The following is a 13,092-nucleotide window of genomic DNA, read 5'->3' as shown; positions in this document are numbered from 1 at the left end:
AAGAAATGAGGTGCAATAATCAATAGAACTCGACAAAATAAAACCCCAAACCAAGCCTTCAAACCTCAAATCAATTCATATTCAATCCCAGATGAACCAGAAAGTATTTTAGAACTTGAAAATTTCATAAATCAAAAAAAATCAATGGAACAGTGAAAACTTCAACCGTTTCTTTTTCTGGATTTTTCTATCTCTGATCCTCTGCCTTGAATAGCAAGGAAAAGTGCCTTTATAGGCAGGGAAATAGGGCAACAATAGGAAGCTCAGATTTGCATTTTTAGCCCTTTTTGAATTTTGGTTTTTGCTACTTAATCCTTAGCTAATTTTCCTTTTTTCTGATCTAACCTTAATGTAATTATCAAATTATCACAACATCCCCCAGTCCCACTTCCTAGAAGTTTTTGAATTCTGTTACTCAAGATTCCCTTCCCTAATTTCCTAAATTACCCTTTTAGCTACTGTTATTTACCCTCCCAACCCAATCCAACAATGGGTCAGGCCAAACCGAACAACAAGAAATCTAAGGTTGTTGATGGGACGGGTCACAATAAATCGAGGGCCCAAGAAATTCACCCAGCCCATGAATATTCTGAGACCCAAAACTCTGACCCCAAACAAATTATCATTTAAACGATGGCCCCAAAAGAGTCCAATCAATTTTAATACTAACAAATCAAATTAATTCTATCCCTTTAACAAAATTAATTAAAGTTAACTCATGGCTATGAATTCAAACAAAAACAAAAGGAAAAATGAAAAGAAAAAGGCGAAATGAAGATGGAGGAGAAACACCAGAAAAAGAGTTAAATAATGAAACTAACGAGGAAGACGACGGAGAAGAGACGGAAAGAATACCTCTAAGGTCGCCCGGACAAAGCTTGATGAACTCTACGACTTCGATTTGATTCGAAACAAGCATTAACCATATGTTCTCAAAGAAAACAAACGTCAATACCCGTTTCAAACCCTATCGTTCAAGGGAATTTGAAGGCTTGACGGATTCTTTTCTTCTTTGTTTTCAGATTCAAAACTGGACTGATTTGGTGAGGACTTGGGAAGAAATGGTGGTGGATTAGGGTTGAGGGAAGGGCGATGGTTGCATGGATGAAATTTGGGTTGTGTTCGAGCTCCACCGCCGGCCGGAAATGGCGAAGGGATGAAAGGCGGCGTTAGAGTTTGGCAAGGAGATGAGAGACAGAGGTGATGAACAGAAGGGGGTGAGGGGGGTAGGGTTTATTCGGACACTTAAATACATATGAAGCTTCAGTTCTGAGCCATTTGATCAAGGGGAGATCAACGGCTCAGATTCCACAATCCAAAACGACGTCGTTTTGAGGGGGATGGACCGGGTATTAGGGGCGGGTTTTGGGCTGGACCGAACGTGCTTGGGGATGGAAATTATTTGGGCTGGGGTTTGGGAATTAAACATGGCCCAAATCAGAATTTCTCCTCTTGTTTCAATTTCCTTTTTAATTCTTTTCTCTTTTAAATTCTTCCTTTCTTTCTCTTTTTTTTTCTCAAAATTAAACAAGAAACCCTAAATTAAAATTAAACATAAAATTGACCTACCAAAGTGAACTAATTAAATCCAAGTGATAATTACTACAAGTAATTACAAAACTAATTAAAGGAAAAACTACCAAAGTTCAAAATTAGAATTAAAAGTGCAACGATAACTATTTTGTGATTTTTTCACCTTTATAAAACACTGAATTAATAATTAATTCAAGAATGCAAAATTAGATCCTACATGCAAATGCAGTGTATTTTTGTATTTTTCATTAATTAAATAAAATAAACATGCCTAGGCAATATGCAAACAATTAACAGAAAATGCCTCAAAAATTCACAAAATTGCAAACAATGGAAAAATTATTTTATTTTGAATTTATGAGAGTAATTCATATAGGGCAAAAATCACGTGCTCACACTGGGTTTTTTGTTGTTGTTATTGTTGCTCCATTTCAATTATCTATGAAAAGGGTCAAAATTGCCCCTCTACTATTGTTTTTTGGTTGCTTGTGCCACCTGTTGCACTTTTCGGTCATTCTCGTCCCTACTGTTAACGAAGTTTGCAAAATTACCCCTAACCCTAACGTTCATCCATTGTGGCAGTTGACCCCATCAATTTTATCCATGTCAGCTTCCATGTCAGCTGCCATGTCATCGACCCGCACCAAATTAAAATCCTAACATAAACGACCCCCACTCCTCACCTCTCCACCCTTTCTCTCATCTTCTCTCCCTCACCTCATACCAAAATCGCCGGAAACCATGGCATTTTGCCGGAAAATTTTCAGCGGGCAGAACTAACCTCTACGGTACTGGCTCCTTTCTTCGTCTCCTTTCTCCTTCCATTTTCTCTTTCTCTATCTCTCACTCATCGATTGCAGTGATTCTTTTCTCTTCAATTTTAATTTCAATGCTATTTATTTCTATTTTCCTCGAATTCTCAAATTATTAAATTTTTCGTTCATCGATTTGGTTTCTTAATCTTGGAATCTCTACCCAATCCCATTACATCACCCACCCTCAATCACCTGAGAATATTCTTCTAATCTCTTCTTCCCACATAAAAATACTCATTTGATTGAATTCTTTAGCCGATCTCTCACTACCACCTCTTTCCAATCCCATTCAGAAAAAATAAGAAGTTATAGTCACCGCCAAAAGAGTCACTCTGATATCGGGGTTTGTTCTTTCTTTTGGTTTGTTCTTCATTTTATTCTGTTTGGTTCTTCATTGTTTTGCTGTGGATGAGAATGTAAAAAAAATGGAGGAGATACGGTGGGGGGTTTATGTGAAGAAGGTGGGTTTGTCAATTAATGGTGGTGTTAATGGTGGCTGGTTAGTACCGATTTGGGAGATGTATTTGAAAGGAGACTAAAATCACCATACAATGGATTTGGAAAAGCTTGAAGAATACCTAATGGGTTTGTCATGTTCTTCAGAAGTTGTTGAAGTTCATTTTATGTTACTTGAATATAACGTTGAGGCTGAAAATTGTTGATTAAATTCTGGTTTTGAAGCTATTTTGTGGTGAAATATTGAGGCTTTTGGGTGGTGAAGCTGCCGATGGAAGAAGAAATCGAAGGGGAAGAGAGGTATTGGAGGTGGTGAGGTTAATTATGTGGCATTTTCAACTGAGGGGTCCTAATGCTCTGATGGACAATTTCAATATGTGCAATTAGTTCAAAATCCCTTCAATTTTATTTGAGGATTAAATTACTTCCCATGCTGACATGGCATTTTATTTGGTGGGACCTGCTGACTTGGCTGTTGACATGGATAAAATATTAGAGGGGTCAGTTGCCACAGTGGAGGGACGTTAGAGTTAGGGATAATTTTGCAAACTTTATTAACGGTAGGGACGAGAATGACCGAAAAATGTAACGGGTGGCACAAGCAACCAATAAACAATAGTAAAGGGGCAATTTTGACCCTTTTACCCTTAAAAACAAAACAATAAGAGATTGAACAACACTTATTTTACTATCCTCTGTTGCAGCCAAAGGTCGTTGGCTGGCCACCAGATATCTAGTCGTCGCTGCTGAAAGCCGAAACCGGCGATCCCCCTCTCCCTCTTTTTCTTCTATCATTTTTTTACAAATTATATCCAAAAGGAAATTTTAGAATTGAGTGTATTTCTTAGATTTTAGTATATTTTATTTTTTGTGGCCGAATTAAATACAACAAAATACACATTATGGCTGGATTTTTGTTCGTCTGCCCGGGTTTTGATTGGTACATTGTGATAGTGTATTCTCAGATCTGGCCGGATTTTTGTTGGTCTTCATTTCTTAGTTTTAATATAATGTATATGGAGTTTTGATATGCCAGAGACGCCATCTCCGGCCAAATTTCTTCTCTTCTTTGCAATTGAGTCACATACAATGATATAAATACATTGTATTTTGTACAAATACATTCAAATTTGAGTGTTTTCTATATTTTTCAGTGCAAATACAGGTTTTTTGTATTTTTGCTTGTATTTATGTATTCCGAAGGTTATTTTTTGTAGTAGATCCTTGTATTTTTTTGGATTTTTGTTGTTTGAATACAGCCTAAATACAGTAAATTGACAATTTAAAAGCATTACGAATGAATACAAAGAATTGAATACAGTCGAATATCACTGTTTTGTGATTTTGTCGTTTTAATACAATCTAATTGAATACAATGTAAAGTAGTTAAGAATGAATATAGCCGAATTAAATACAGTGAATACAGTCGAATTGAATAGAGCGATATACATCCTATTTCTTGATTTTTTGTTGTTTGAATACAACTGAATTCAATACAGTAAAATTAAATACAATATAAAATATATAAGAATGAATACACCCGAATTAAATACAGAGTATACAACCGAATTAAATACAGCGACATACATCCCATGGCAAACAATTAGTAGCTACGGAATGTATTCATCCTCCAAACAATAGTCATTTGTGAAAGTTCCCCATTTAAAATCAAAGATAAAATTCTCTCTCCATTATTCTTTGACAATAAAAAAATAAACTTTAAGCTACACGCTAGGTAATTTATCTTATCTACTTTAGCAGTAGTGCAAGAGTAACTCAGTATCTATGCTAGTAGAAGGTAGCAAGTACCAATAGTTGAAGTCCACACATAAGTTGGTTCCGACACCACCATAATCAATGAAAAGGAAAGAAACTTTAAACTACTTTAAAATGTCAAGTCATGTGTGGAAAACATTAAGATACAAGTTTATATTACAAATATACGGGAGTTTTGCATAATCAACTTATTTTTCAATGTTACAGGAGCAAAAGAAAAGAAAAGACAAACATGTAAACAACTACATTTAACTGATTCACACCCTTAAGTTTCAGATAGAATGTACGGAACAAAACTGCCACTAAATATGAGATGGTCCCTCAAATAGTTGACCTTTTTGGAAAGCATTTTTCAAATTCTTCCAGAAATGAACAACACATCTGAAGTTCACATGTGAGGTGAAAAATGGTCACTACTTACTTACAATGCGAAGTATTACACTACTTGCTCATCTCCAGCTTTCATTTTTCAAATGAACATCTTGACAATTCAAACCATGTACACATTTCTTTTTTCTGTGGTTTGTCAAAAATCGTGCAACACTCTTCAATACAAATTCAATGAATTAATTTATGAAGTATGCATTTAGCAGAGCCAATCATTCCATTTAGTGGATCTTCATCTTGGTATTGATCTCTTTAAAGCGAGGTTTCAAACAACTTCACCAGTCATTCCCTTTTACCCTCTTGAATATCATCTTCTACATCTGAACTGTCGCTACCTTCCTTCCTATCCATTTTGATAAGACTGATGTCACCTTTTGGAGTTTCTTTGCATAAGGATTCAGTTTCTTCGTCGTCCTCTTCACCCCTCACATCAGAGTAGGCATAACTAGAATGAAAACTTCGTGTGTCAGTCAAAAGCAATAAATGGTAAAGGTTGAAGGGTATAAAAATCCTGAAAACTGAATCTTAAAAACACTCTAAAACATTTCGCACCTAGCTAAAATGTCTGACTGTAATTTGAGAAAAGAAATTTTCGTCCTTCCAACAACATGCAAAACTAGCTACACTGTATTGCTACCCTGATGAATTGCCACAGTTTAAAAGACTAGTAAATTTTGAGAAATGGTAAGGTTAAGAGATTGGTAACAGTTGGAAGATCCAAAATCGATATCGTGTCAGGAAAAACATGGAGCAGTTGTGAGCTGTTGGATATAGGTGTTGAAGACATAATTAAGTACTCTCTAACAGCTTAAGCGTTCAGATGAGATGGTCACACACTTTAGCATGGTACCAGAGCAGGCAGAGGTCCTGGGTTCGAGTGTCACCGCCACCCAATATCAAAAAGAATTTCCACGTGCTTGGCTCATCAAAAAGAATCAAGCCCGCACGTGAGGGAGTGTGTCAAAGACATAATTAAGCAAATAAAAGTGTGTTCTCTCTAACAGCTTAAGCTTTTAGATGAGATGGTCACACACTTCAACAATAGGATGCATTCTCTTTTTCAAAATAACTTGTATGTTGCATTCAATCTTTCAGGCAATAAATATCTAACCATATTTTCTCTTCCTTCACCAAATGCTTTACTTGATTATGCAAGATAAAAGACCAAAGGCTACTTATGATTGTTCCAGAACACCTACCGTTGTGAGCTCTGAGATGGTGCCCATAGGTAGCAGATGACACACAGCAGTCCAAATGCAAGAATATCCCAGAAAGCAGTGATGATCCAACCTCCCTGCCACCTCTCATTGAAGGGATCTGTTGCTTTGAAGTAAACCTGCAGGAAAGGAATTAGATGAAGTAAGATTTTGCAGGTTGCAAGAATCCCTACAACATTCATCCAGAATTAAAGAGAAGGCCGTCAACATTCAGCATATTATTCAGAATACTTGGATATGATGATGGGGAAAAATGAAAGAGAATATAACAACCAAATGGTGGTAACAGAAGTAAAGCTTCTTCTAAAACGAATTCTGTCTCCCAGGCGATTACTGGTGCCATAGAACAAACAAATCGGTACTTCTTTTCTATTGATACAGTAAATCCGAACACATAAAGCCCGCATTTCTCCCGTTGCCAGCAGTGGCTTTTACACGTGGAGAATCAAACCCCCAATCTCAGGGTTGTAAGTGGAGGGTTTTTTCAACTAGGCTATCCCTGTCTTGTCAACTGGCCATAGAAGGAGCCTTCAAGGAGAAGGTCTGACAGAATGATGAGTTTCCCTCCATGAAGAAGAATAGCAACCACAAGGGCATACACTACTTGCAGCTTACTTGGTAATGCATCTTTAATGAGCAAATTGTAGTGCAAATTAATAAGGGACTTCCAATTAGCTGGCTGACAGAAGAATACTATGGAACCGGTTTCTTTTCTCCCCTAAACAAAATACATTTGAATGCAGAAACTTAGGGTACAAAGTAGTCATGACTAAAGAAAACTACTAATTCTTTTTGGATTACCTGGAACAGTATATTCTTCTTCTTTTTTCCCCTTTCACAAATCAAGAAATTACCCCAAAACTTGCACACATTTCAGATATGTTGAAACAACATTGCCAAGTCCCCTTAAAATAAAAATTACTGAGAACCCCCCCTTTAGAATTAAATACTATGTTATAGTTGCATAGCTCATAGTAAACAGGTAAAATAGTGGAGAGCGACAACGAGACAATAATGAAATCTTTGGTTACTTCTAATTCAATACTCTCTGGCTATCAAAAGATAAAAAGTCTTAGTAATTCAGGTGAAATATATTAGCTCTACTGACTATTATTGATTTTACAACGTCTCTTGGAATTCTTCAGAGTCGATGACAGCCTCACAGCGCCAAACAAAGTGACCCTACCCAAGCCTTTTCCAGACAAAATCACAGCCAACTGAGCCTGATTGTAGCAAGCTTTAATCAAAACAACGGGATCATATTTTTCCGTATAAGAGATTTCTAGCTTCTCCTTTCCGCTTCGCTAAATTAGTTAGCCTAGAATGCCCGAAATCACGTTCTAAATGCACCATCCCTATGAGAAATTATGACTTGAGTATCTTCCAGAGATAAGTCAACAATTGTTCACTTATCTGAAACAATTTATTCGTCTCTTAGGTGGCATTATGTTGAAAGCACAAGAGATTTGTTAAAGAGGGGTTCCTGTGTCATATAATTTTCAGCAACTACCCTGATAATAGCCACACAGTTCAAAGTTCACTTCTGCGTTGATTTATGATGAAGTTTGTCACCATCTCATCTAAATGATTAAGCTGATACAGAGAGCACACTTTTATTTACTTAATTATGTCTTCAACTCCCCACGCCCCGCCCCGCCCCGCCCCCCAACACCCTGTGTAAGCACGTGAAGTGTTTTTTGATAATAGGTGGTGGTGAGATGCAAACACAGGACCTCTGCCTACTTTGATACTATGATAAGAAATGGACTTTGGGTCTAACTCAACCCCAAAATCTAGCTCATGAGGTGAAGAATTGCCCAAGCCTATAGAAGGAGACCGAATCCACATTCCACAACCGATGTAGGGGAACTCAACAATCTACCAATTGGAGTGTGGACAACATAATATGAGGGCCGAACATCGCATAACCAAGAATTGTGATGGGCCTAACTCTGATCTATGTTGAAGTGTGTGACCATCTCATCTAAAAACTTAAACTTTTAGAGAGAGCATATTTTTATTTACTTAATTATGCCTTCAACAGTTTATATTTCTAGATGGATTATCAGTGATGTGTTATTGGAATGTAACATTTGTTCAATTTCACGAGGTCTTTTCCTCAACCATATACATCATTCACCTCTGTGAACAGATGCCAGAAACAGAAACAGAAACAGCATTTGCATAGACGAGAAAACTTTTACGACTTCTTTGTGCTCAATTTTGGATAAGGAATGAAACTAGAGGATGCACAGACAGTGACGCAGCGCAAGGAGTTTGCTCCTGCTGTATTTGTAACTCGCAGAAATAAGCAGAGAAGAAAAGAACGAGTCTTAAGAGTTATTTATTTATTTATTTTAAAAAGTCACAAGAGATATGTCACTAATATTTCGTTTTCACAAAAAATATCAATTTGATATTTTCAGGAAATCACAGCAGAGAAGGTTACAAGAGAAGTGTCATTAATATTCTTCTCGATTTCATGAAAATACTGACTTGATGATTTCAGGAGGTCACAGCAGAGAAGCGGTAGTCTGATCAGTCAGGAGTAAGAACAATCTCTAAGTTTTTTTAAGCATTAACCATACACTTCATTTATTACTTAAATCTAAAATCATTCCCTGACAAAGAGAAACATTGATGAGTGTTGTGATAGCACATATTTCTAGTGAACGAGATCCCACCCTTAAGGTATGCACTCTTTTTTGTACTTTTCACAAAATCATTTGTCCTTTTTTTTAACAATATCACGCCAACCTCTTTATTTTGTCGCAAAACTACTAAATGGTAGGTTTTGACATGTAAAAATTTCCAAAGACAAGAAGGGTCAGTGGGTTACTACCCAATAAAAACAAATTTCACTCTCTGTAACTCTAATAGCATCTCAAAAGTTAATCCATGTCTTCTATCTCTTTTCTCCCAATTGGATCTTGAATGCAGTGAAGGGTAATCGCGGAGAGAACAGATGATGATCTGGGTATAGATGTGGTGAAACTAGCTTTCTGGGGTAGTATTTCCACGTTAATCTTGTCAACATTTTGAGCAGATATAAAACAGATATACAAGCAAAAAGAGGTTATGGGAAAATGGAATGAAAAACGAGAATAGGAGGCAAAAGTGCAGCGGGTGCAAATATTTGGGTTGCAGAATGCAAAAAACTCTAAGAGAATTACTTTTAGTAAACATTCTGCAAGAGCCTTCACTAAGTAGATGTTTTTCTCCCTAAGTAGTAATATCTTCAGGAACTTTTTAAAACACTTTTTCTTATTTTGTGATAGTAGTTTATTTGCAGCAAGACATTTAGCGACCCTTTTAAGCAAGGAAAACACAATAGAGCCAATTTCTATACCTATTAAACTCCTCATCCATGATGCAGTGGAGTGTGGACCGCACCTCAATCTATGAAAGTCTTTCAAGGGTATATATATGCACATGTCAAGCCACTTTAAAGCATTAAGAAATAAGTTTACCAAATTGTGACAAGTTACTCTTCAGAAAAGACAAAAAAATTGTGGAACAAGCCTCATGGCGATCAAAATTAAACAGACCCTATTGATTTAACTTATAAATGCATGCATCAAATACAAACCTCGTATCCTATCCATGCAACTGAAGCAATGACAGTGATTGCTAATGCATTTGAAAATTGTCTGTAAATATCCAACTTCACAGAACTCCTCTTTGCCTGACGAAAACAAAATCTTGTGAGAATCAGATATTTTATGAGAAAAAGGAGATGAGACAAATGCAAAATGTATTTGTACACAAATTCAATACAAACAGTAAGATGATACCTGAAGCTGCTCCAGTGTCTTGGAAAGAGAAGTGAAAATCCATAAGATCAAAAATGCATCTAACAATGCATCAGGAAGAACCAACAGGACTTTTGCTCGCCCTGCAATGTCATTTATTGTACCAACGTATTCGGTAATGTTTAGCAGTATAGATGCCACAAAATAAGTTATTCCAAGAAGGAGCACCTTTGTGGTGAGACCACCAAGGGTAGGACGAACAACACCATATCCCATTGAGATAGAAAGAATAAGAAGGCGTGAAAAAGTTCTCCTTATAGCTCCAATTATAACAACCCAAGTCGTGAGTCCCACAGGCCTTGTACCAGTATTGTTGAAATAAGCATAATCAAAGTACCAAAATATCATTTCCAATAACCCAAGGGCAATAACCCCAGTGATGCAGTATTGGAGCGGCAGAACGTCCTGCCGGTATCTGACATACTGAAGACACCAGATTCCAGCGAGAAGTATATATGTTACGGTCATTATAGCATAAAACTTCATTAGGGGTGACATTCGACCAGGCAAATATCCCTCGGGATTTTTCCACACTGTCCTTCCAGACACCTTCATTCCCTTAAGCTTAGGATCACATGAGATGAAGAAGAGGTTATACATCCCAGTCTTTTTTATGTAAACCTCCTTCTTCTTCAATTGGGCTGATAACTGCCTTCCTCTAAAGTTAACATTCAACACCATCGGCCAATTAGCATCTGTTGCTGAAGGTGTTCTAATGACTTCCCCTTGTTTGCAACCTTCAAGTTTAGCAAGATCAGCGGTGCAACAAATGGACCTTTGTCCACCATATGGTGAACCACCAATATTGTCACGGTCTGCAGCCCCAAATATTATGATCTGAACTAACCCACTATTATATGCCATAGTTGGATTCCGGTTTGCAGCTGCTTTGCTCCTCCAAAATGTGATATTATCAAACCTATATATGTTCAAATTATCAGATACTAATGCAATAGGTTACAAACAATGTCACTGAGCCAAAAAAACTAACAGTGATAACTGTGGCTTGTTTTATTTTTCCCACAATCTAATCACAGAAAGTTGGTGCAGTTCACTATGTTCAGCTTTCTCTCAGACATATATTTTAGAAAAACCATTCTACTGTATTGTATCATATTTCCTGTTGACAGCATCGCTTTCCCACTCAAGCCATTATATTAGGCCTGCATTACTAATATAGCACTGATCAAGCCAGTCAAACAACTTCAATAACTAGCCCATAGCTAACTTAAAAATAAGATACTCCCTGTGTCCCATTTTATAAGGCACTCCAACTATTTAGGAACCAAACAATTTCTACATTTGATTATGATGTTTTAGACATTTCTAAATATTTTAACTATAGAGATCTGTGATTTCTACTACTTATATATAGCTTCTAATTAGTGATTTCTTTGTGTGCGGGGGAATTAACGTCTGAATTCACACCAAAAATGTGTATGTCTTGACTCTTGTACATTCTTTTGGGACTCTCATACTCCTTTTCATGTCATTCTTTTCGGGACAGAGGGAGTAGCTAATTTGCTCAAACTATTTTGAATTAACTCTAATCTTGACTCAACCTCCCAACTTCAGATTCAAGGAGAGAGAAACCCTGGCACCACGGGACCAGCTTGTTTGATTTGGCATCTCTTGGAGTTTTGTATTTGCAAGATTGTGCCTTCAGCATGACAACTCAAAAAGTCATCTTTCAGTTTCATTCCTTAAATCACTCCAACATCACAATAGATCATCAGGAAATTTGATAAAAAACATGCAGACCAAATATCAGTTTAGATCTGACCATTTTTTCCATAATATTTACTGGCAATCTCTCATATACATACATAAACCAGCAATCACTTATCAACCAGCTACCGGAGGTGGATCTAGGATTTAAAGTTAGTGGTTACGATGTACCTAACATATATACATTACAACAATGTACCAGGGCAGAGCTACTCTTGTCCAAGGGGAGTCAATTGACACATCTTCGCCGTAAAGTTACACTAAGTAGAAGGTCAATTTTTTCTTAATGTATATATACTATCTGTTGAATCCTCTGGTTTTTTCATGTGTTTACTTCTTTATATTTTGACTCCCTTTAGTGAAAGTACTGGCTCCGCCACTGACCATATATCAACCAGGTCAGTAGTTACAGAGTATATAACATACTATATACATTTGCAATGATGAATCAACCAGCTACAAAGGTGGATCCAGGACTTAACACAGTGCAATATTCCTCTTAGTATACAAAATTTTAAATTTTTCTTTAGATATTATACACACATAAGAATATTCTTTTTTAATAAAAAATGGTGACCGAGCTCAACTAATCTACAGTTACTGGCTACCTGATATAAGACAGTCCGTCGTGGGCAGAGGATCGAAATGAGCGACGCGGCGGAGGAATGAAGCGAGAGGCGGCGACGCCTTCACTGCCGCCGGAAACAAGGTAAGCATTTCCGACTTCTCTAAACGGATCTCTGTCGTAGATGTGAATTGAGGATTCTACTGATCTGAAGACTGATAGTAATAGTAGCTGTACTAGTACAGTGAGTAAGCATTGAACTGAAATAGTAGTGCCCATGGATGAAGGCGCAAAGCCAGCCGAAAAAATGAGAGAGAGGAGAGAGAATAGATCGGCGAGTTTGGTGGTGGTTAGAGTGAAGAGAGAGAGAGAGGATATCGGAAATTTTAAATCGGCTACCGGTGACGATGTTGGTTTTTACGCGCCTGTGAAGCGTGTGGTGCAAGTACTGGATCTGGCTGCAATTAACAAACGATGAGACGAGCGCTTAGCGGTTGTTGGCGGCTTATGCTTAAAGCAACGTACTCTCATTTCTGTGTGTTATTTATTGTCCAATTTTATGTGCTACAATTATTTTTTTAAGAGTTAATCTTTGTATATTTAAAAATAGTTAATTTGAAACTCCTCATTTCTCCTTAATAAAATAATTTATGACCGCATAAATACTTATAAGTTATTTTAGATCACAAATTTTAAATTTTTCTTTCTTAAACTTTATATTTAATCAAATATGTTATATAAATTGAGATGGAATAAGTAATATTTTAAAATTATATTATGATTATGATTACACGGGAATTTCT

The 13,092-nt window shown here is 36.8% G+C and overlaps 1 protein-coding gene across 1 annotated transcript; it reads right to left on the bottom strand.

Annotated features, from left to right (window-relative positions):
* Positions 1-4,864: 4,864 nt before the first annotated feature.
* Positions 4,865-12,807, bottom strand: LOC104216932 (uncharacterized). Its single transcript, XM_009767100.2, has 5 exons — positions 12,333-12,807; positions 9,979-10,915; positions 9,774-9,869; positions 6,167-6,303; positions 4,865-5,412 (listed from the first exon to the last, which is right to left on the bottom strand). Exons 1-5 carry the CDS (start codon positions 12,566-12,568, stop codon positions 5,250-5,252), a joined length of 1,569 nt encoding a protein of 522 aa, XP_009765402.1. The 5' UTR covers positions 12,569-12,807; the 3' UTR covers positions 4,865-5,249.
* Positions 12,808-13,092: the final 285 nt, after the last annotated feature.

This window comes from Nicotiana sylvestris, chromosome 7 (assembly GCF_000393655.2).
Source record: "Nicotiana sylvestris chromosome 7, ASM39365v2, whole genome shotgun sequence".
Taxonomy (NCBI): Eukaryota; Viridiplantae; Streptophyta; class Magnoliopsida; order Solanales; family Solanaceae; genus Nicotiana; species Nicotiana sylvestris.
This window is presented reverse-complemented; position numbering and strand designations above follow the sequence as displayed.